The following is a 22,247-nucleotide window of genomic DNA, read 5'->3' on the forward strand; positions in this document are numbered from 1 at the left end:
CTCACCCATCAATTTCATTCTAAGATCTTTGAACAAGTGTTTGCTGCTTTCGTAACCTGTGCCGGGTGAGCCCCTGGGTCATCCCTGTTAGGGAGATGGCAGGATCTAGCAGTCGCCCGCTCAGGCCAGGGGTGGCACGGGGGAAGGAGGATCCTTCGAGGAAGGAAACATTCTGAAGGAAGGGAATATATTTGAAACTCATGCCACGTGAAATAGGTGTCATTTTTACTTTATTTAAGGACAAAAGAGGGGAGAAGAGGGACAACAGTAATTTTCATAATACACAGAAGACGAGTTAGCACTGAAAAAAGAAGGCTGTGTGTGTACTTGCCACCAGTCTGCTTTGCAGCTCTGATTAGTAAACAATGCAGCTTGTCACTTGCATTACTGTTTAGCAAATTTATAACTGGCAAAACTGGGGATTATGAATCACCGTAAGTGGACTACAACGAAGACGAAAGCCTAAATAACCCACAAAAGATCACTTAAAGGTAAACCATAAATACGTGATGCACATTAGTGGAACAAAACCATTTTTTTGTAAACATTTTCTTCAACACAACATGGGCGTGAGAAAAAGTAAAAACACTGCGCTCGATACAGAGAGACTCTGCTTTAAACACAGAAGGGTATCACTTATTAAGGCTCTGACTAAACCTAGAGCCATACTGGTATTTTGTTTGGAAGAGTTGTCATAGTTTTCCGCGTTCCACATTTAACGGTATCAGCATAATACTATCTTCTTCTGTTGATTTTGCCATCTTTGCACTTCTGTGAAGTCACTACCCTGTTAAAGGAGAAAGATCATCCCTTTCTCTAGAAGAAAGACATCGCGACAGCTCGCCATCTTTCATGGAGAAACCTAACCGGGCGCCTGCTTGAGGCTGTGGCAACACAGTCTGATCGGCAAGGCGGGGAGGCCACGGAGGGAGGGATACCACGGCCGAGGAAAGCACACCGCAGGCACCCACCCAGGGGACCAGTGGCCAGCTGACCTCGGTCAGCTAAGCCCGGCGATGGATTCAATCACGTTCAACTCCAACACCACCAGGTGCTGCCCAACTAGGACAGGCCCACCCTGACCTGAGCTCGGAGCCCATCGCCCCTGAGGGAAATGTAGTTTTTTCAAGTTCTCAGTACTCGGCAATTCCAAGGGAACACCATTTGCATGGCCTGTGTCACAGCCCTTGACTTACAGACACTGAGCTTCAAGTCTGGATGATGCAGACCATGAGGCCTCATCCCTTTTTGTATCTTCCACGTCGGTATCAGAAGTTCAGTATTTTTTTCAAAGACACCTGCCCAACTTTTACCTTTCACTAAAGTCATGGGAGGGGGCTACAACTGACCCCGCCACGTGGTCCTTTCTCCTCCTGGTGCACGTGTTCACTGAGGCACATTTCGTCTTGGGTCAAAAGCCAAGCCGAGGAGGGAAACGCCAGCAGTGAGGTGGCTGGGACTGCGGCCCCGTGGTGACCGAGTCTGGCCTGTCTCAGAAGTCCCTTCCGAGGGTGGGATTAACTCCCCAATCTTCTCTATGTTCAGTATGAATTAGTAGAAAACAACTATCTCTTTCTGCCTTAGACATCAGCACCACACCAAAGTCTCACACACAGACAACCTGTTTCCCCGGCCTTATCCTTCCAGTACGGAGGCGGGTTTTCTCAGTGGGTCCTGTGGTGGCGCGTGTACGCGACCAGCTGTTGTTTCTGCGTTTGCGAGTGTATGTACTTTTCACTAGGGTTTGAAATTCACAGGAGAGCCTCTGGCAAAAATGCTGCCCCAGGAGGAAGAGGATGACGAGTCAAAAAGGATGCCAAATGGGATGCGAATGCCGGGCCAAGCCTCAGCAAACAGGTGCAGGTGACTGTTGGAGGAAAACCTCCACTTACACGTCACAAAAGAAAATTCGCCACGGAGGAGGAGTGAGCCTATGAAACACCGAGCTTTCGTTTGGTGGATGCAACACTCCCATCAGAACTCAACAACAGGAAAGGTGGACGGCAGAGCCACGGTGCGGAGCGCTGCTCCTTTACCAAGCAATTAAATCCTCAGAGGAACCGAGTGACCAGAAGCCATGAAACCAATTATTACCCAAGACATTTATTACAAATGTCATGAACATATTCATAAAGTAAAACTGGTTTAAAAAACAGAGAGAGAATGGGAGAGCAAGGGAGAGAACGAGAAAAGCCAGGGCTTTGATATCACACCCAAAACACAGGAAGATGCTATCTTACGAATGAGCAGTATTAACTACATTCTTAAAATAGTTTTAGTGCATTGCATTTTTTAGAAAAAGGGAAATACCCCTGGCCCCAAGGAAAGGTTCCTGCAACACTGTTAACAGTTTGTGGGGCTGTCCCCATATGACCACCTGTCTGCAAACCCCGATTTGAGAACACTGAGGCCCCTCGTGCTCTGGGTGATGGCCGCCCGTCCACCACCACGGGTGAATCTGGTGGAAACAGCGCGATCTGCTCTCTCAACTGAGAAAGCAGACGCGCCCAGCGAGACAAGCCTCGTGGCTGTTTCCCATCTTCAGGGACAATTTCTCTTGTGCCTACTGAGACCTGTGACGAAGTAACAGTCAAACTTCAATTGGATAGTTTTGGTATTAAGATTAAATTAAACATTAATGTTTTCCTCCAAAAACATATAAACTAAACCACCTCTTAATGCATTAAAAACAATGAGGTAGGCGAAAAAATAAACACGTGGCTGAAAAAAATTTTTTTTCCCTCCGCAAGTGCAGACCGTGGTGAAACTGCTGTTGCACTTCTAGGTTTAAACAAAAATTAAACCTTTGACTGAGGCAGTGCTAATACTGTCACACAACAAGGTTCTGGCCAGGATACAAATGCACACCTTTTTTTTTTTTTTTTTTTTTCTTTTTTTGAAGAATTATCTGCACATGATTTAGGCAAAACCTGGTACACAGAAAATGACTGAGTTCTTGGCCAAAAAAAAAAGAATTCCCAAGAAACCAAATGCCAAATGGGTCCCTAACCCACCCACCCCACCTCCCAAGCCCCACCCACAAAAAAGTTATCCTAGTAACTGTGTCTTTCACATTTTATAAATATTAACTTCTTAAACCTGCACCTTCTTCTTTGTCCACATATGGTCACATTACAAAAAAGAAATGTCAATTAAATACATTGTTAATGTTACTATATTAAATCTGCTCTTGGCTTCAGTGACCTGCTCGTCCGAGCACACTTTACACCCGCTGTGCCCACTTCTAACCACCCGCCGGCGCGTCTGTTCTCCACCTGCAGACACCCCGGGACAGAGTCACAGACGAGGAATTCTGGAGCTGGAGGGAAGGCGTTTGCGTTCTGCCTGATGCTTGATTCCAACACCGATAGCACCTGATGGTAGAGTCTCAACAGCACCAGCTGCGTTGCAGCCTTGATTTATTTCGAACAGGACAAGAAGAGAGTGGGGATGAACTGCTAAGAGCGGGCGGGAGAGGAGAGGAGAGGAGACCCCCGCCCACGCGGCCTGGGCGGCTCCGAGCTCCAGTTGCCAGGAATTCCAGGTTCTCATCTCGATGACTCCGGGGCCGGCATCCCCGCCCGCCACTCCTACCAGCTCAGAAGAGAGGTCCTGCCCAGCGTCATGAAGTACACCTGGCTGCTGCCCCCGGACCGAACCGAGGCAAAGAACACCTGTAGGAGGGGAGGAGAGGGGAGGAGAGGAGAGGAGAGGGGAGGAGAGGGGTCAGCAGGACCCTGGTCCCACAACCCCAGGGGCCCCTCCCAAAGGAAATCTGGGGTGACGTCCATTCGTCTGTGAAGGAGCCAGTTTTCATCTTGACCAGGAAGGCTCCTTAGCCAACGGATGACTCCTCATACGTCGTGCCCTACTGTGAGAACGCAGAGGAACAAAGGCGGCGTTCCCGAAACGGGATCGTCTGTGTTCACCTCCACGGCTAATACCTTCTGAAAGATGAATGGGATTTTGGCAAACTCAGTGCGCAGAGGGGAGGCTCCTCCGCTACCTCGTTTCTCTCTTTTAGAAAATGAAGCTGAGATGTATTAGTTACTTCATATGACTCTATAGTCAAAGTAATATAATTTAGTTTTGTGCCTTTTATTAATGAACCCCGATGGATGTGACATCATGAATGATAAAAATATTTAAATGCCTGAAGTTCAAGGAATATCATGGGTATGGCTCTACTGAACACACTCAGGAAAGTGTGAGCCAAAAAGCTGGCAGAATCTGGCTTAGGTCTGAGGTTGTATGGATTTTCCAGGTAAAAGATCTAGGAGGTATTACGTAGGAAAACAAAGGCCAAGTGCACCGGCAAATGGGCTAGAGGACGGCAGGAGGAAGTGGGCTGGTGGTGATGCAGCTCTTGAGTAGGAGAGCACGTGGCCGGGCAGGAGGCCCAGCTGACAAGGAGAAGTGACAGCTCTCTTCGTCTGAGAGGTCAAGCTGAGGTCTGCTTGCTAGGAGGTTTAATATGTTTTAACGTGAAGCAAAAGGGGGAAATGTTTCTAAGGCTGCAGTGGGCGGCCCCAGGTGGTCAGACATATTTTTATCCAAGTGACAGAAGACAGAGAAATTTGGGCTTAGAAAAGGCCCGAGGGGTCAACACCCTTGGCCAGTGTCTGTTCCACTCCAAGGCTGATTTGGGGAGGGAGGGAGTCAATCCCAGAGAAGACAAGGATGCAGCCAGTTTCAAAAAGCAAAGGTTTTAACTGGGGCTTTGATGCCCCGGGGTCTCACCTGCAGGAAGTACGCCTACGTCTGCATAAAATGATCTCACCTCTTAGGCATTTATGCCACACAAACGATGAACTTATTTCACTACTCAAAAGGTAGACCAACAAGTGGTGTATTTCTGGTACGTATCAGGGGAGAGGAAGTTTTACCCTGTTACTTAAATTTTCACGAGGGTTCCTTCTAAACACAAAAGAATTCCATCCATCTAAACTGGTAGCTTTAACCTCCTCTATCCCTAAACCAAACGTAGCCTAGGCAGGCCACCTGATGGGAATAAGAACCCCGAAAGACAAAAAACAAAAACCCAACATAGGATGATTTCTGCAGCGATAAACATCTCCACCCCCTCAACAAAAACAAAATAAAATATATCATGACCTCCATAAACAGACCTAAAAAGTCACTGCTGAAAAGTTCCTTGATAAATTTATTTCAGAATCCATCAAAATCCCAAGGAAAGGCTTCACCAAACTTCATGGAAAATAAACCATTGCTAAAAGATAGTAGCAAACTAAAAAGAATCTCTAAGGAAGCCGTTACCTTGTCGTTGCGTTCACATAAGAATTTCAGTCTTTGAGCCCTTTTGTGCATAAACACACCGTCCAAGTGGCCGGTCTCCACAGACCGGATCTCTATGGCCTTTTCTCCCCAGCCCATCGTCTGATTGGATCGAATATACGCTTTTTGAGAGGAGAAAACACATATTGTTAAAGGTAAGACAGCCGTGGAAAGAAACTGCTCAGGTCTCTCTCTCTCTCTCTCTCTCACACACACACACACACACACACTCTCTCTCTCACACACACACACACACACCCCCCACCGCTCTAAACAGCTAGTATTTGGGGGTTTTGTTTGCAAGGAACTCTGCATGTGCACCCTCGTGGTCCATCCCGGGAGGCCGTATTTTGAATCAACAGTTGAGGCAGTTCACGCCGGAGCATCACCCGCCCCCCCACCCCCACCCCATAGCTTAGCTCGTATTTTCATCACACTAGTTACCAGGGAGGCAGCGAGAAGGAAAGCCAAGCGGACAGAACCAGTGACGTAACTGCAATTAAACCAAAACAGTTTGGGGATATAAACTTGGAGCCATGAGGGTTCCAGAGGTCAGCCTTCGCTGCTGAGCGCACAGGGACGGTCAGGAGGCTGAGTGTCGACTGCGGCTGGGCCACGGAATGGCAAGAGTGATCACTTACCCTTCTGTCTCCCCTCACTTCCCACACATCAGTCAACAACTACACCTGCCCTACTTCCCCTGGCTGTCTTAAAGATTAAGTGAAGGACTGTGAACGACAGAGTTTTAAAAAATAATTACTTGGATTTTGTCCTAACGTAAGACTATTACGTGTGTCGTGGTCTACAGTCTAACTTTCCACCATCTACTGCCAGCCACTCTGTTAAGTGGCCAGAGGGTCTGAAGAACACGTAAAATCAGTACACAAACTACACGCCTCTTTAGGAAGGGCCTCTTCCCGTCAGGGACGCGCACCTACAGACGTTGGCATCTCTCCCCACTGCAGAACCACATCCTTGGTAATCCTTCCATAGGTGTTCACATAGACCCCTTCGTCTTCATAGCACACCAGAAGCTCCATTCCATCCGTGTTGGGGAGGATGATGATTGCGTGGGGTTTGATGCTGCACTGGATCTAGAGAAGAGGAACAAAGCACAGGCACGCATGTTTGTGGCGCCTTCTATCCCTGCAAAAGGGCTCAATAAGAATGTCTTGGGGAATGCGCTGGTTCAGATTCCTGGTGATAAACACAACACTGGATAACACTGTGCAAAACCCATGTGATATATATATATATCTGAAAGTCCACCTTTGATAGGTCCTATAATCTACTAGTTCACGTTTTCGGAGCCCCTGGAACACATTTGGATTGGGGGCTCCACTTAATCAATTATGTGCCTCTAACCAGTCCCGACCCACGGAGCTTCTGACCTGACAGCAGCTGCCCAACCCTCCCGTGTTAGTGAAAGCAGGGCGAGGAGGTCTTCAGGAGCGCTTCAGAGCCAGGGGAGGGGGTCTCCACTTGGCTCAGAGCAGAGCGCTACTGAACAGGGGCGCCATTTAAATACTCACCCCCACAGCACAGGGAAAGCAAGGGATCCCTGCTTGTGTTAGTTCCCTAAGCAGAGTAAAGAAAAAAGTCAAAGTAAAACGAAGCCTGTCAACCAACCATAGAGTGCGGGTTCTTTCTTACGTGTGTTGGTAGATAAATGTCATAGACTGATCCTGAATCCACGTCAACAGCATGGAATCCAGCACAGGACCCATAGATCACTTTCAACCTCTGGCCTTCCTCAACAGTGAGATCCACCAGTAATGGCTTATGCACCAAATCTCCAAACGACTACAAAGAAGCAACAGAGACAGCAGCCGTGAGACGAAGCAGAGCTTATTTCTGATGGTTCAAACTGGAGAAGCTAGACCCAGGCACGCCGTTACTCAATTACTGAACCACCCTGGCAAAAACCGTAAGCAAAACTACTCTGTACAGTAAGTCTTGAAGTTATTTTGCTCTTATCTGTCAGTCAGCACCAGCTGCTCCAACGCAGACAGTGGAGAGAGAGCTGCCACACGATACACGTAAGGAGAATTTTATCAGTGTGATCATCACAGTCTCTGCTGAGCTACTCAAACCTCCACTTTAGTTTTCCAGCTAGAGTGATAAAGTTAACGAGAGGCTACCATGTGCCGTAACAGCCTGGGTGGCCTCAGTTTTTCATTAACGTCAACACGTATAGCTCATAAGGCAGATTTGAATAAGGTATTTATTTATAAAAGCAACTAGTACAGTTCCTGGTACCTGGTACATGAAGGTAATTAAGACCAGATCTCAGAAGAGAATTGTAACTACACAATCAACAGCTTTTAGTCAATAATATGTGGCTTTATTTATTTTTTAAAGCAAATATGGTAACCCCATTTATACTGCTTTTCTGGGGAATCAAGGAACAAGCAATCTAAGTATGTCCATCTTCCAAATAATGGAAGCCGACCCTTAATAAAATATGTCAAAACTATTTAAAAACATAAGTAAATAGAATCTTTTTGGATACAAAATTCTTAACTTTTTCCCCTGCCCTAAAACAGCCCCGGGGGACAATGCTTAAGGTTTTTTGTCTAATATCAGAAACGATGTTATTAAGTGATTCATAATATCTAATGTTATAGTAATATCATTTTCAATTAAGAATTTCATAAATTTGTATCTAGTGCAAACTCTAGAAGTATAAAAAAGAAATATTAAAAATATCCACAAAAATAACTGCTAATATTTTTCTACAGTATCTTTCTTTGAACAAAAATGGTATACTATACATATTTTAATACTTGTTCTATTTAATGTGTAATAATGCATTCCTTGTGTCATCAAGAGTTTCTGCAACTTCATTTTTAATTAGTCCTCTACTGAATAGATATACCTTAAAGCTGCCTATTGCTGGATACCTGTCAAAAACATAAACATCTACATCTTTATACACGCCCATGACTTTAGGTGGAAAGTCAAGGTCTGCTTTTTAAATGGAGGTGGTGTCAGTCTGTCCTTTCAATCCACGTGTCTGCCCAACATTCCGCTCCTCTCTCACATTCTGAGGACTTAGAAAGCCGACAGTTCGGCTTGTTCCGTTAGAAATGGCCTCTCGCGTGATAAAGTTATACCAATATCAGCACATGCTTTTAAACGATCAGTTGTGACCATTCGGGGTTGTCAGACGTATTCCCTGGCTCTCGGCCACAGCGTGCACGGCTGATGCTACTTTTAAGTGCACTTGATGTTGTTACCTTAAAGGCCATGAATTTGTGATATGGCTTGGGTGCCCACGCATACACTTCCACAGAACTCTTCAAAGCAATGACCAGAAACTTGATTCTTTCATATTTTACTGCAACAACAAATAAGAGGAGCACAGGTCAGTATCAACGTGGACTCCAAATTCTTTCAGTTGTCCTCTGCAAACTCTCTAAATATGCCTTCTGCTGAGCCACCAAACCAACAAGAGAAAAATGCTGAGAGGTCAAGCCTCGTGGTTCACTTTTCCGATTCTTTAATGTACAATTCAGGCTGTTCCCATCCTCCTCCGTGTTGCGTTGGACCCAACTCCATACCCTGGTTGCCATCGATGAGCACTTTCGCTGATGTCCCTAACCTTCTTAGGCTGTAAGTACTTAATAATCAAGGACAATGTCAGCCTTTCCACCCTACCACCCTGAGGGCTCAGTACTAGTTCAAAAGGATAATGATGTGATTTATCAGACAAGAGGGTCCCGAATCCCAGCAAGAGGTCAAATCTTCCATGTGGCCTTTCCTGACTCCTGTGGGGGGGTTACAGATGGAGGAACACAGAAGGCTACGACAAAATACTCATCAACTGAGTTTGAATTCTATCTATTTCTGTGTACAAGATCAAGTATCATTTCAAACCACTTCCTGAGCTATAGAGACAGTAGTAATTGCTAGGAGTTTAGCTAAAGTTGTGTACTAAAAGTAAAGAAAATCTCTCTTTAACTTTATATATATAGATAGATAGATAGATAGATAGATAGGCCTCGTTTACGCAGCTGTTTCAGTCCTCTTCACAGCCAGCAACTCCGCTTAGAGCAGATACCCGGAGGGGCCCTGGCCACACCTGACTTACTGGCTGGTGCAGACTCCCGGTGTTTTCATGGGCTCTCTAAACCGCAGCATTCCGCCTTTGAACATGAGACTTGATAACTCTCCTTGTTATTTCATGTATTGTCACTATTCAAGTGAATCACATGACTATTAAGATACAAAGGATTATAAGAGGCACTGAAAGCAGTGCTGATGGGATAGAATTTTCTGTGATGGAAAGGGTTTATGTCCACCCTGCTGATATGACAGCCACTAGTTACATGGTGCTATTGAGCACCTGGAATGTACTCATGTCACTGAAAAAAGAAACTGTAACGTTTATTTCATGATAATTAGTTTACATATAAATTTAAATACCCACCCCCCCACCCCGCCTTCTGAGCCCGGCTCAGGTTAACACATCTGCCTCTCACTCTCCTGTAGGGTCATCTATTCAGAGCCATTTCATTACATTTAGCCTTAGACGATTTCAGTTACTTATCAACAAATAAAAACAGTACACAGGGGCTTCCCTGGTGGCGCAGTGGCTGAGAGTCCGCCTGCCGATGCAGGGGACGCGGGTTCGTGCCCCGGTCCGGGAAGATCCCACGTGCCGCGGAGCGGCTGGGCCCGTGAGCTATGGCCGCTGAGCCTGTGCGTCCGGAGCCTGTGCTCCGCAACGGGAGAGGCCACGACAGTGAGAGGCCCACGTACCGCAAAACAATCAAACAAACAAAAAACAGTACACAAAAACACAACACAGAAAATTCTAATCCCGAAATCTATACCGAGGTGATAGAGCCCTGCAGGATCACTCAGAATCAGTCCACTATCGGGGTGGCAGCTGCACTCATTAGTAACCAATGAGCTGAGGGCCGTGGACAGGTTACATAAACAAGACGACAACGCCAAGGATGTAATATCCCTGGGAGCAGAGGCACTGACTACAGTATGCAGTTTCATAAACACAGAGGAAAAGAAAACACACAAGCAGAAATCAACATTCAATACACCCCTTACGTTACTCAGTCTTAAGTATACAGTCTCTGTATACTTAAGACTTATACCATTTGCTAACCTTCTCAACCTCCCATTTCAAATTCAATTAGAACACATCATCTTGCCCATAAAACTGTAACTGGGCTAAGCTCCATTATTTCCCCTTTATTTCCAACACTAGTACCTATATTTTGATTTTCTTCCCCAACACGAAAAAACTTATTTTGGTTTTGTTCTTGTGAGATCTTATTTCATGAGAAGCACGGCAGGCATGTTGAGGAGAAAAGAACAAAACGGCTGCCATGAAACACTGACTGGCCAGCAAGACTCACTTCTTAGTGATGAGCGGAGTAGCTCTGCACAGCGCATTTAATTCAAACCAACAGGCCACAGCTACTTGGGCAAACTCTCAAACGTTCAGTCAGTGACTGCCAAGGACCCAGAGTCCTCCAAGTGAGGACAAGCCTACAGCGCAAAGGAGGAGTCCAAACGTCTCTCCTCTGGCAACGCTCCCTTCTTCTCTGCAAGATGTGAGCCACATCTTACAGAGTGTGGATTGTCCAAGGAAAGGGTGAGAAGAGGCTCACGACGGACGGCAGGGACAGCGGAGTTAAGATTAACTGAAGGCCTGCAGGTCTCAGGATTAGAAGGTGCCTCAGAAACGCCCTGATACAGAAATGAGTTACAAGTCTCAGAGACAAGTTCATTACTGAAAGCTCCAAAAACACATGGATTTTAAATGGAACATTAATTAAACCTTGGCAAAACAAAACCCTTACGCCCGCCGTGGGACTTACCGACTTTATAGTGGACGCATCCTTCCAAATCTCCCACGGTCGTCCAACCCTGCTTCTTCTCAACTTCCGGATCGTTGTGAAGTATTTTATTTCTTAACCAGGACAAATAGTAGACACGTAACTTATCCTTTTTGCCTAGCAAAACAAATATAAGTACTTTACATGCATATTCAAAAGTAGATATCCTCATTAACAACAATAGTAACCGAAAGAAACTGCAATAAACAATAAATATCATCCCCTAGGAAACCTTTTTGTATCAGTTTCACTAGCAACTCAATTCAAGCTATTATGTCATCTGATTCTCAAAACCCTCTAGTGTAACTATTATTTCCCATTTGAGAGCACCAAAGGGTTTCACAGATCACCCAACTTGGGGACTTGAACCCAGCCATAAACTGGAGATGGGCACAACTTACTGAGCTAACAGAAGACTCACACCCAGAACACGTGAAGAACTCCTATAAATCAATTAGAAGAGAGATAACCTAGCAGAAATATTGAGCAAGCGCCTAGGACAGACAAAAGATGTTACCGCATAGATTCATGAAAAGGTACTTGCTCTCAACAGTCTGAAAAGGATACAGACTGCGTAAGCCCACCTATGACATTCTGGAAAAGGCAATATCGAGACAGTAAAAAAAGACCAGCGGTTGCCAGGGGCTCTGAGGGAGGGAGGAGTAGGTGGAGAACCAGAGGGTTTTTAGGGCAGTGGAACTAGTCTGTATGAAGCTGCAACGGTGGGTAAAATTATGCGTGGGTCGAACCCAGAGCACACACACACACACAGAGAACGCTAATGCAAACCGTGGACTTCAGCTAACCTGTTAGCTAAAGTATTAATATTGGTTCATCCGCTCTAACAAATGTACCACATTAATGCGAGAGAATAGGGGAAACTGGAGAGGGCCAATATGGGGACCGTCTACACTTTCTGTTCAATTTCTGTGTAAACGTAAAACTGCTCTAGGAAAAGAGCCAGACACAAAAGAGTATCTAGCGTGTTCTAAGGTGTTCAAAGTCAGGACAGGGCTTCCCTCTGGGGAGGAGGGGCAGTGCAGGGGAGCCACCGGGGGGCTGGGATGGCTCCCCTTGTGCCCAGGGTGGGGGGCTACGTGCATGGGTTCTAACTGTGACTCTTCACGGAGCTGTACACCATTTATACGTCTGTGCACTTTCTGTGTCATGTCTTATACTTCAACACAACCTTATTAAGTTTTGAAGGATTTTTGAAAGTGGGAAAATACTCAATGTATTAAGTGAAACAAAGATGACATCGTTTTATGTACAGTGTTTTATTCCCACACTATGAGATATATTTACAGAAACGAGGAGGGGGAAATACAATAAAATGTTAACAAGAGGTATCTCTGAGATGGGGGTTACATTTTATTTTATTCTTCCTAAGTTTTTTTCTGTTTTCGAAGTTGCCTACAACTGACATGTATTAATTACTTTTATGATTTTGAAAACCACTGAAAGCTACAAAGAGGAAAGAAAAGAATACAGAAAAGTAGGCCAAAAAAATGGTATCAGTTGATTACTGATCCCCATGAATCCTCTTGCTCACTGGATCACAAAATGAAGTTTAAGCCATTTTTTAGCGGATTTATTTTTCCTTCCTACGATTCTAAAACTTATCTTCCATCACTTTTTAAAGCTCAAGTTTTAAACGGCTGTTTTCTCATTTAAGTAAGAGACGGATGGTGAAATTTCTGCATTTCAATGAACATCTTAAACCAAAAGCCCATTTGAAAACTAAAATAAGTGCCAGAAATTTGTTACGTATAAATAAATGTAACAAGTTTGAGTGAGCAGGTAATTAAATCAAAATCACTGCTGTTATCAGAGGACAGGTCTTACACTCCTACATACTCTTTGACCCCAGCAAACCCACAAATTATTAGGAGATTATGATCTAGGCAACATGGATTCATATGCCTGATGGTTAAGTGAGCTGCAAAGATACTTGTGAAAAATGTTTACATGAGAGGGAAAAAAAGGAATAAATGGAAAGACTAACAACAGAAAATAGTAAACAAACTATCGTACGTCTATGCAAAGAAACATCCTGTAGCCGTGCAGAATGGGTACCATGAAGGAACATTCAGGGACAGGAGAGGGTAGCCCACAAGGTTTGCACAAACAAGAAAGGACGGAATACACTTAAACTTCAGGGCAGTGGCTACCAAGGGCAAGGAGACGCCAAAGGTATGCAGAGCAGTGTATTCTAACATCTGTTAAAAACTACCTTGTCAGTACATGGGTGTCGTATTATTCTCTCAGTGTTTGAAATGTCGCATAACTATTTTTATGGAGATTTTTCCCCCCTAAGTGTGTATTCTGAGTGCGTGTATGCTTAAAAGACTGGAAATTAAAAACTGAAGTTAACAGATGTTATCTTCGGATAATTTTACTATTTATTTCTCCCATTTGCTTTTCTGCAGTAGTTTCTTACTTTCTACAATGAACACATATAATTTATACTAAGAAAAATGCTCTTTCTAAAAAGACACTTATAGTAAGTGTTGACTGACATTAAAAAAAACCCACGGTACTTTTACCATCAATGGCAAAGAACGGTTCCTTGTGCGTGAGAGAGCCCTGTGGAAGGGAGTGGACATAAACCCACACTCTGAACGGGACAGGCCGCAGAGGGCGGCGGCAGGGTGGCGGGCAGTGTGAAGTAGGAAGTGCAGGTTCCTGTGCTCCCCGGGACCTCTCAGCAGAGCCCCAGGCAAATGTGTACACGTGGGCCCCCTCTGAATACATTTTCCTACCACGTTACTGCAAAATCATGCTACAGTTCTAGGTCATTTAGCTATTACTTCAGAAAAGGAGCTCACTCGAGTTCTGTGCCAGCGAGTGCCACGTTTTTAAACAGTGCTGGGGGCCTGCCTTCCCCAAACACACGCTTACCAGATATTGTCACCAAGACATTCAAGCCTTCCAGGACGTCCATCTGTTGAAATCGTCTTCTGTTGATCAGAGGATACACCTTCCCTTGGCCACTTCTGTCCAGCAGCATCAGGCCACTCTCTGTACCCACCAACAAGTTCACTCCTATTTCAAGGACACAGAAAGCCCACAATTTTACACTGTGCTTGACAAACAACCTCGTATGGAGCGGACAGCAAAGCTTATCTGGAAGAGTGGTTTTCTTAAGCCACCCACAAACAAGAGAGCTTGAAGTACCCAAACTGCAACAAATCACCACAGAAGAGAGAGGATGAAATACTCACTTACATGTAAAAAAGGATCTATGGGGGGGGGGGGGGGAGGGACCACGAGCCCGCCTCACCCCCCTGATTACCTTCACCACCCTCCAGTTTCCGGTTCTTCCTCAGTTGCCCCAGGACGTCCCAGCCCACCGTCCTGGGTACCACAGACTCTCCATCTCATCCGTCACATCAGAAACCCGAACAAACCTTCATCTGATGTCACGATCCCCGCCTGCTTCCTTCACCTGTCTTTTCACGGGAAAACTTCTAGAACGAGCCATACACAGCCCCCTTAGTCCTTAACGGTTTGTGACTGCTCCGGCATCTATCACTCAGTTTAAGGTTTTCTTAAAGACCACCCTCCATCATCCTTAAGAAAGGAACAGCTGCATTCGGTCCTCGCTCCCGCGGTTTCTCACCAGCAGTGCACGTGCGCAGGCTGGGGGCGGGGCGTGCCTCCCGGCCGCGGGCCCATCCCGGCTCCACCCTCGTGCCGTCTCCCCCTGGTCTCCACGCACCTTCTCTGCTTCCTAAGCGCGGGCGTCTCCCTTGCTGTCTGTCTGTCTGCTGGAGCAGGACCTCAGAACCAGAAACTCCTGGCTCCACCCCCAACTGCCGGCTGGTCCATCCACTTCCAGTCCTACCGAGACCAGCCTCTCGAGCCCTGACGTTTCTATCAGCAGCAGCGCCAGCACGGCTGCTCCACGAAACTAGCCAAGCTGACCCCGCCCGAGAAGACCCCCCTCACGTTCCTGTTCCTCTGCTCTCCCCGCTTCAGGCTCCGGCCGCCTCACACCGACCGCAGACGGGTAGAGGCCTGAGGTGAGGCTGCTGCGACCCCCTCCCTCCCTCTACTTTCTCGCGACTGTACCGCCAACAGCCCTAACCTTCCTGCAACACTCCTGGGGCCATACTGGGCCCTCAGAAACGGCTCCCTCTCTCTCCAAGAGGGTGCAGAAGCACCCATCCAGCATTCAGAACTCTCTGCCCCTCAAGCCGACTTTGTCACTCACTTACTTTCCCAATTACACTGATTTCCTTGGTCTGTAACCTCGGTTGCCTAAACTAACTTGGTAACTGGTAGCACAGAGCACCTTGCACTCCTAGGGGACTGGGCACTTCTATGTTTGCACTGGTCCCTGACTGGATAATGAACTCGCAGAGTGAAGGAACGCAGTATGTGAGCTTTAACAAAGTAATCGCTCCGTCGGTATTTTCAGGCAGATGGAAGGACAGGGGAGAACAGCATGTACTTCTTGAACCACGTCATCCATATTTATTCAGACACACACACACACACACTTTTCCAGAAAACTTCAAAAGAACAATTGTGAAGGCAACAGGAAAACACCCTCCCCGCCCCCCCTCAGCTCCATGCCTATTTGGTATTGAGTGGGGGAACCCTAGCACCAGGAGGACAGCATCTACCCAAGAACACCTTGTGGGGAAACCAGAAACACCTTTTGGGTCCTGGGGGACAGCGGGGAACCTGGCATTTACACATGTACTCACACCACCGCTACTTCAGCAACTAACAGAGAGCCAGGCATGCGTGGATGAGGTTACCAAGACGCTGGAGCGCTGTACACTGCAAGCTAAGCTGCTGTCCAACTTTAGCCGACAGCCAAGGAGTTCACTCTGAAGGTCCCAGTTCATATGATATTTCAGCATTTTCCTGGTCGACCTTCCGTATTGAGAAGCTAAAAACAATCTACGTCAACGACCCAAATGTGTAATAACTACACCAAATACGACGAGCATTGTGAAATCTATTATTTGTGGTTTCCAAAAACAAACACCATTCAAACCTCCATCAAGTTTACAGCAAGAAAGATTCAAACGAGCTGAAAAAAGTCTTCATATACACAAAAATTGTAGCTATTTTAGCACTTACCATATTTTCCAATTCTCCAAGAACTGTGTCATTTTGTAAAATACTGAGCGCTAGCAGTCAAAAGAATACAGACAGTCACTGGAAAATAGCAACCTTGGAAATTATGGGCCTATGAAAAAGAACTGTGGCCTGCTGCACCGACTGTTTTTATAAATGTACTTTTTTTAACCTTACAATTGTTAGTTATCATTAAACTTTATAATGCTAATTCTTCAAAGGTAAGCAGGGCTAGGAATTGCAATTGTATCTGCAGGAATCTGGTGCAGGGTGATGGAAGAAATGGCTAAGAGCTCTATAACATGTGATTTAAAATCTCCTTTCAATTCTACGATGAATTACACTGTAGTCAAAGCAGCAAAGTAAGTGCACACAATTCTTCATGATCATAAGAATGGAAACTACTATCACATCCAAAAGATGTGTTAAAATAATTCTGGCTGTAAATAAGGAGAAATTGCCTTACTAAAAAATTAAATAAATATGCAGTAATTTACAAAACAAAAGTCAGTTCAGTAAGATGAAGGATGCTCCCTGCAAGCGTTTTCTAGGAAGGTACACAAAAAACTAACCTAACGTGGGTCAGCAAAACACAAATGTGTCAATTTCACCATTTCAAGAGCACTGCAGCCTCGTCTGGACCTCCTCCTCTTGTCAGGCTACAGCTCTCATAGCACATGCTTTAACTTTTCTGGGTCTATGTCTTTGAGAGACTTAATTTTAACTTCACTTAAAAGGTAACTCATGACAGCTATCCCAAGCAGTTTAAGGAAATCCACCAGTGATGTGACCCAGACACGGGGCAACTCAAACACACTCGGATATAGAAGTCACCACCCTCTCTCTTAACATGATGAAACAGAGAGTTCTACTGCATTTTAAAAGACACAGGCTTGAGAGAGTCACCTATTTTTCTCAGAGGTAGTGAAGAAGTTAATTAGGAAAAAGAAGGATTTTAGTTTAAAAAAAAAATCAGATAATGGCACACAGAACGGGGCCCAGCACTTCGCAGGACATTAGAGGACTATAAATTAGGTGTGACACAGCTATCAAGGGCAAACATCCTAGGCACAAATTACTTCGCCAATTTGGAAAGAACTAACATATTTAACATTACTTCTACGCTGAACATAATGTCATCATTTTGATGATATAAACACCCCCAAAAAGGCCTTTAATATGAAGAAAACCGTGCCTGCAATGGGCAGAGATGGCTCTTCCAAAGCTCTCGGGGGAGCGGGGGTAGGGGCTCACGGAAGGGGCAAGGGAAGCCAGGACAGACCAAGGCCCAGAGGGTGGAAGAGGAGGACAGTCTATCAAGTTACGGGCACTTCCGGAACACCAGGAGGGAGGACCATCTCGACGTTCAGCAGGGGAACCCTGAGGCCCTTGTGGCTGCTTCCATCGCCCTGGGCCAGGCGAGGGGCTGGGAGTGAGAAGAGCTGATGGGGTCACAGGGGAAAGGCAGAGCCGTCATGGACACGCCAGGAGAGCCCGTGAGAGGATGTGCTGTGTCCTCATGCGTTTACACGGCAATGTCCAAGGAGCAGGAAACTTTTCTGAATACAGTGGCAGGGCTCCTCCCTGTTTCAAACAGCCCATGGCAGGATTCCGGGAGTGTTAACAGGTGTGGCACTGGAAGGCACGGTCAACGCAAGAGCAGGCACACCTGCGGGGCTGGGGGAGGCGGCGGACGGGGGTGACAGCCAGGAGGCGGCAGAGCCGTGCGCGCCGCAAACTCGGAGAACCCCTCTCACGGTGTCCACACAAGCCTGCGCGGTGAGGCGGCTCACGGCCCCCTCCCGCAAACTCTCGGCCCAGGCAGACTGCTTCTAAGAGCTCCACTCAGATGTGAGGCCCAAGTCACAAAGAGCAAGGGGAAAATGATAAACTGAAACATTTAAAGAAAAGCAAATTCGACAAATTTCTTCATTCTCCCTGTAAATATGGGCCAAATCAAATGTCTTTCTCATTTTTCCCTTTTCTTCTTTATATGAAGAAACGGAGATGAGTCAGTCTTTGCAACACCCGACGGCTGAAACAAGGGCAGGCCTGTGTGTGTCCCTGCAGGATTCCTGCAGGGACAGGGTACGGGGACGGACGTCAGGAGTCTTCCATCTCACCTGCCAACGACGCCTCCAAAAACACCTGCACTACCTATAAACGACCGGTCCACCCTTGAGACTAAAAGCGAAAGGGTCAGAGTCACAGTGAGATACCTACCCCACAAGGCAGCGCACAGAATCTCGGAGTTAAACCTCTTCTTATATTTGCGAATCTCTGGGGTGTCGCTCTGTGGCCTAGTGTTGGTGGGATTCACATTGACCACTGAGCCCTTCCGGGTAGGATCTTGCCTTATGGCCTCCGATCTCATTCCATCACAGGAAAATCCCACTGAAACACAGGACACTGGAATTACTTTGTGTCTCCACGGGCACAGGGCCTGCTCCCTTCCCCGCTACGCCTCAAGCAGATATTCATGTCACAAACAACTCTTTGCCTAGGAAGAGCAATCTGTAAGGAATGTACATGGAAAAAGGAAACTGACTCTGCAGCTCATTGCAAATAAGGCAGCGCAAGCGGGCTGGGCATCTGGTCCGAGGTCTGCACCTGCCAGCCACCAGCATGCGTGCCCAAGCCACCAGAAAGAGCGGAGCAAAGTGCCCGAGCCCGTCGTCAGCTGCTTTCTTGTTGCTGCTTTACTTACCCACAGAAGTCACTGTTGTCCCACTAGACGGAGAAATCTGTAGTAATCTGGGGTCTATAAAAGGTGTAAAGGAGGAGGAAGATTTGTGTTTCTGGAGTGTGCTACTAGCGGACTGAGTCTGCAATGTAAATTCAGTCGTATTAATACAATGACAGTAAAGGAACAAACACAGAACACTTCAATCCACCTCTACAATGCACTGCTTCCCAATACAAAAGCCCTATCCCCCCGCCTCCTCCCCCAAAATGCTCCGGAGGTGCTTCTGCATGTGTACCCCACACCCCCCAGTACAGGCTGTTTAACCGGGAGCCAAAGAGAGCTACCCCTCTTTTCAGAAATATCGCTCCTCTAAGACAGAACACGCAAGCTACCAGCAAAACCTATACTTCACGCTCCTCCGGTTTTTAATAAATAATTATAATGAAAACTCCTAAAGGAAGTTTGAAATGTCTTGATCTCAATTCATCAATTTTTGAATTTACTCTCCTGCCCCCCAAAAAGTCCAATGAATCTATGTTGGAATACTGGCAAATCTTAATTTTATACCGTTTCTTTTAAAGTGAGCCTCTTGCCAGAAAGCTACGGAAGCTTTGGCCACCATCATTTTAGGTGCATCATCATAAAATCCACATCAAATAGGGGCTCATTAGTGAAAGGTGCAAATACAGAGTAAGGCACATCCTTTTGCTCTTTTAGGAATAGGAGTGTTTTGGTTAATAATGTAACTTAAGACAGAAGAAAAATAAAAAACGGCACAAAGGAAGTGAAACGAATTGTTAAGTGGAAATGTAATGACAATTAAAAACAAAACAAACAGAAAAATAAACTTGCCAGTTTAGTGAGTTAAGGGTTATTGTAAATACTACACATTAGAGCAAAATGGAGCCAAGTGTAAATATAAGAAGGGATGTAAGTATAGGTGGGATATATAAACGGAGGAAAAAACCCATGTCTGACCACGTGCTTTTGTCCTGTACCGTTGCACCCCCCTGGGCAGCTGAAGTCACAGGTCCTGCAGCCCACCCCCTCCTCAGCTCTCCCCTCCCACCTGACACAGCTGCCTGCTGGCAGGCTTCCTGCCCAGGCCCACGATCTGGGGCCCATCCAGCCGATGGCGGCCAATGGGATGCCGAGCCTGCCTTGGCAGTCACCTTGCCCCTGGCTCCTCAAGGGGAGGGAACCAAAATAGGACCAGGTGGGCAGGCCGGCAGTTCAGTGCTTACATTGACACGACTGGCTGAAGCTACGTGCCACTTGCAACCTCCTCCAACTGCTAGACAAAGGCATTGAAACCAAACCTCCCACGAAAACGATCACTTGCTTAACTAAGGACAGGGTGCCCACGGTGGACTGTCCCTGCGCTTGGGGCATAACCCTGTTCCAAACAGCAAGAACCACCCAACCGGCACCCAGACTGAGAGCACACAGCCACGCCTTCGAACAAGCACACAGGATTTCCCATTCAAAATTTGAAATTAAAAGCACGCTCAGTTCTTTGCCCTTCTTGTTTAACATCCTAATTTTCTAGGCTTCCCCCAAAAGCAATTTGGCCTCTTAAACTCTGAGTGATGGTAAATTTCAAGGAGAGAAATCCTTCAACAAGGTTGGCAAAAATAAATAAGAGTAACCAACCAACAACACCCACCCTCTCCCCCCACCCCCCGAAACAAACAAACAAAAAAGATCCAGCCCTTTTGGAAGGAGGTCCCTGTACAGAGCAGCACATTTATCCTGGTAAGGCCAAGTCTGCTTAATCAAATGTTTCTGTATTTGATGTACTGGATAAAAAGAATGAAAAAGGCAGATTCCACAAATGACTACCAGAATTTCATGCCAAATACATAATGCATCTGAGAACACAGCAATCGTTTTAGACTTTTTTTTGAAAAATAAACTGAATGAGGAAAGCCATGCAACTACACTTATCTAGAGAAAGGTAAACAGTGAACTGGCAAGTTTGGGGGGAGATCGCTCCAGGGTTAAGGGGTTTGTATGCAGATCTGAAACTTGTTACTGGGGGGGTGGGGGTGGGGGGTGGGGGAGAGAAGGGGAGGTGACAGAAGGCGGCGGGCGGGGAGGGGAGGGGAGGGTGTGGGAAGGGCTCTGCAAACTAGCTCCTAGGCAGTGCTGGTCTAACCCTGGGAGAGCAGCCAGCTGTGGTGCGAGACATACCTCGTTAGGAGTGAGCTTGTCCTGGGGTGTCTGTGGGGACATGGTGGGTGTCGGCTGGCTGGAGGATGGGGAGGAGGAGGTGGAGGAAGTGGAGGAGGAATGGCTTTGCTGTAAGAGATCTGGCAAGAGGTGAACGCGACCGGCAAAGCCATTGCTCTCATGATGGCTGGCGCGCTTTTGGTCAACTGCACTCTGCAGAGAAAACAGGCACACTGGTCTCGCTCGCGCGCCGCTAGCATTGCCGAAGACCCTACTGATACCTGACTGCTGGCGGTGCTGTGTGACTCTCAACTCTGTTACGTCATCAAGGGACGACTGGAGGAAATCAGCCTGAGCTGCTCACGCTTCCTCGCCAAATGCCTAGGCTGAGCCAACAGAACTCACGGCACCGCATCTGGTGACCGCAGAACCCAAACAGCGGGTGTTTCATCTGGTTTACCTGCCACAGGAGCTGCTGTTACCAAAACCACTGGCTTTTCTCTTTCCTTTTTAAATCTGTCTAAAGCTCTAGAAAGTACCCGTCACCTCTGAATCCTGGTCTTGTCCGGACCAGGCCCTTCCCGCTTTCCATACGAATGCAATGCCAGGGCATGAAACACACTCAGGGAAAAGTCCAAAGTGCTGCACAGGTGCCCTGCTCCACGTAAAAGAGAAGCACATCCCTTTCCTCCATCTGAGCTAAGAAATGAACAGACCCTTGTAAAACTTGGTAATCCAAACGGAGCACACCTGGGTGGCACACCATTAATATTCAACGAGGGAGGAGCCTAACGCCCGGAGCACAGAAGAGAGGCGCCCACCCTGCTCCGGCTCCCGGCCCCTGGGCAGCTCCTTCCTGCCTGCCTAGCCGGCTCCCGCCGCAGACCCCCGGCCTCGGAGCCGAGAGCTCCGCGCAGACCCCCGCTGCCCGGCTGCAGACCCGCTGCAGGCCGTGGCGTGCCCCCTGCGGCTTCTCTGTGCTCAGATGCAGACCGTGGGGCCCGCGGGCTGCTGGAATGAGGGCTGCCGCGTGACATGCAGGCGAGCGGGGCAGGGGGGGTCCCCGCTGGCCGCCTCGGGGCATGCAGCACACGACGCTACCCTCCGGGTGTCTTGTTAGGTGAGAACAGACGATG

At 46.9% G+C, this 22,247-nt stretch overlaps 1 protein-coding gene across 50 annotated transcripts in view; it reads right to left on the bottom strand.

Moving 5' to 3' along the window:
- Window positions 1-213: 213 nt before the first annotated feature.
- MAP4K4 (mitogen-activated protein kinase kinase kinase kinase 4) overlaps window positions 214-22,247 on the bottom strand; it is a 173,450-nt gene continuing 151,416 nt past the window's right edge. For 19 of the 50 annotated variants that reach the window (XM_067704086.1, XM_067704085.1, XM_067704090.1 and 16 more), the window contains 10 exons: window positions 21,133-21,324; window positions 18,961-19,078; window positions 18,477-18,647; window positions 14,061-14,204; window positions 11,142-11,276; window positions 8,535-8,635; window positions 6,925-7,098; window positions 6,230-6,389; window positions 5,278-5,417; window positions 214-3,674 (listed from right to left, as the gene is read on the bottom strand). In XM_067704086.1, coding sequence (XP_067560187.1) covers window positions 3,591-3,674; window positions 5,278-5,417; window positions 6,230-6,389; window positions 6,925-7,098; window positions 8,535-8,635; window positions 11,142-11,276; window positions 14,061-14,204; window positions 18,477-18,647; window positions 18,961-19,078; window positions 21,133-21,324 — 1,419 coding nt within the window. In that variant the 3' untranslated portion in view covers window positions 214-3,590. The remainder of the gene's footprint in view (window positions 3,675-5,277; window positions 5,418-6,229; window positions 6,390-6,924; window positions 7,099-8,534; window positions 8,636-11,141; window positions 11,277-14,060; window positions 14,205-18,476; window positions 18,648-18,960; window positions 19,079-21,132; window positions 21,325-22,247) is intronic. The other 31 variants (XM_067704088.1, XM_067704087.1, XM_067704091.1 and 28 more) reach the window with 3 other exon arrangements.

The sequence above is a fragment of the Pseudorca crassidens genome, chromosome 14 (assembly GCF_039906515.1).
Source record: "Pseudorca crassidens isolate mPseCra1 chromosome 14, mPseCra1.hap1, whole genome shotgun sequence".
Lineage (NCBI taxonomy): Eukaryota > Metazoa > Chordata > Mammalia > Artiodactyla > Delphinidae > Pseudorca > Pseudorca crassidens.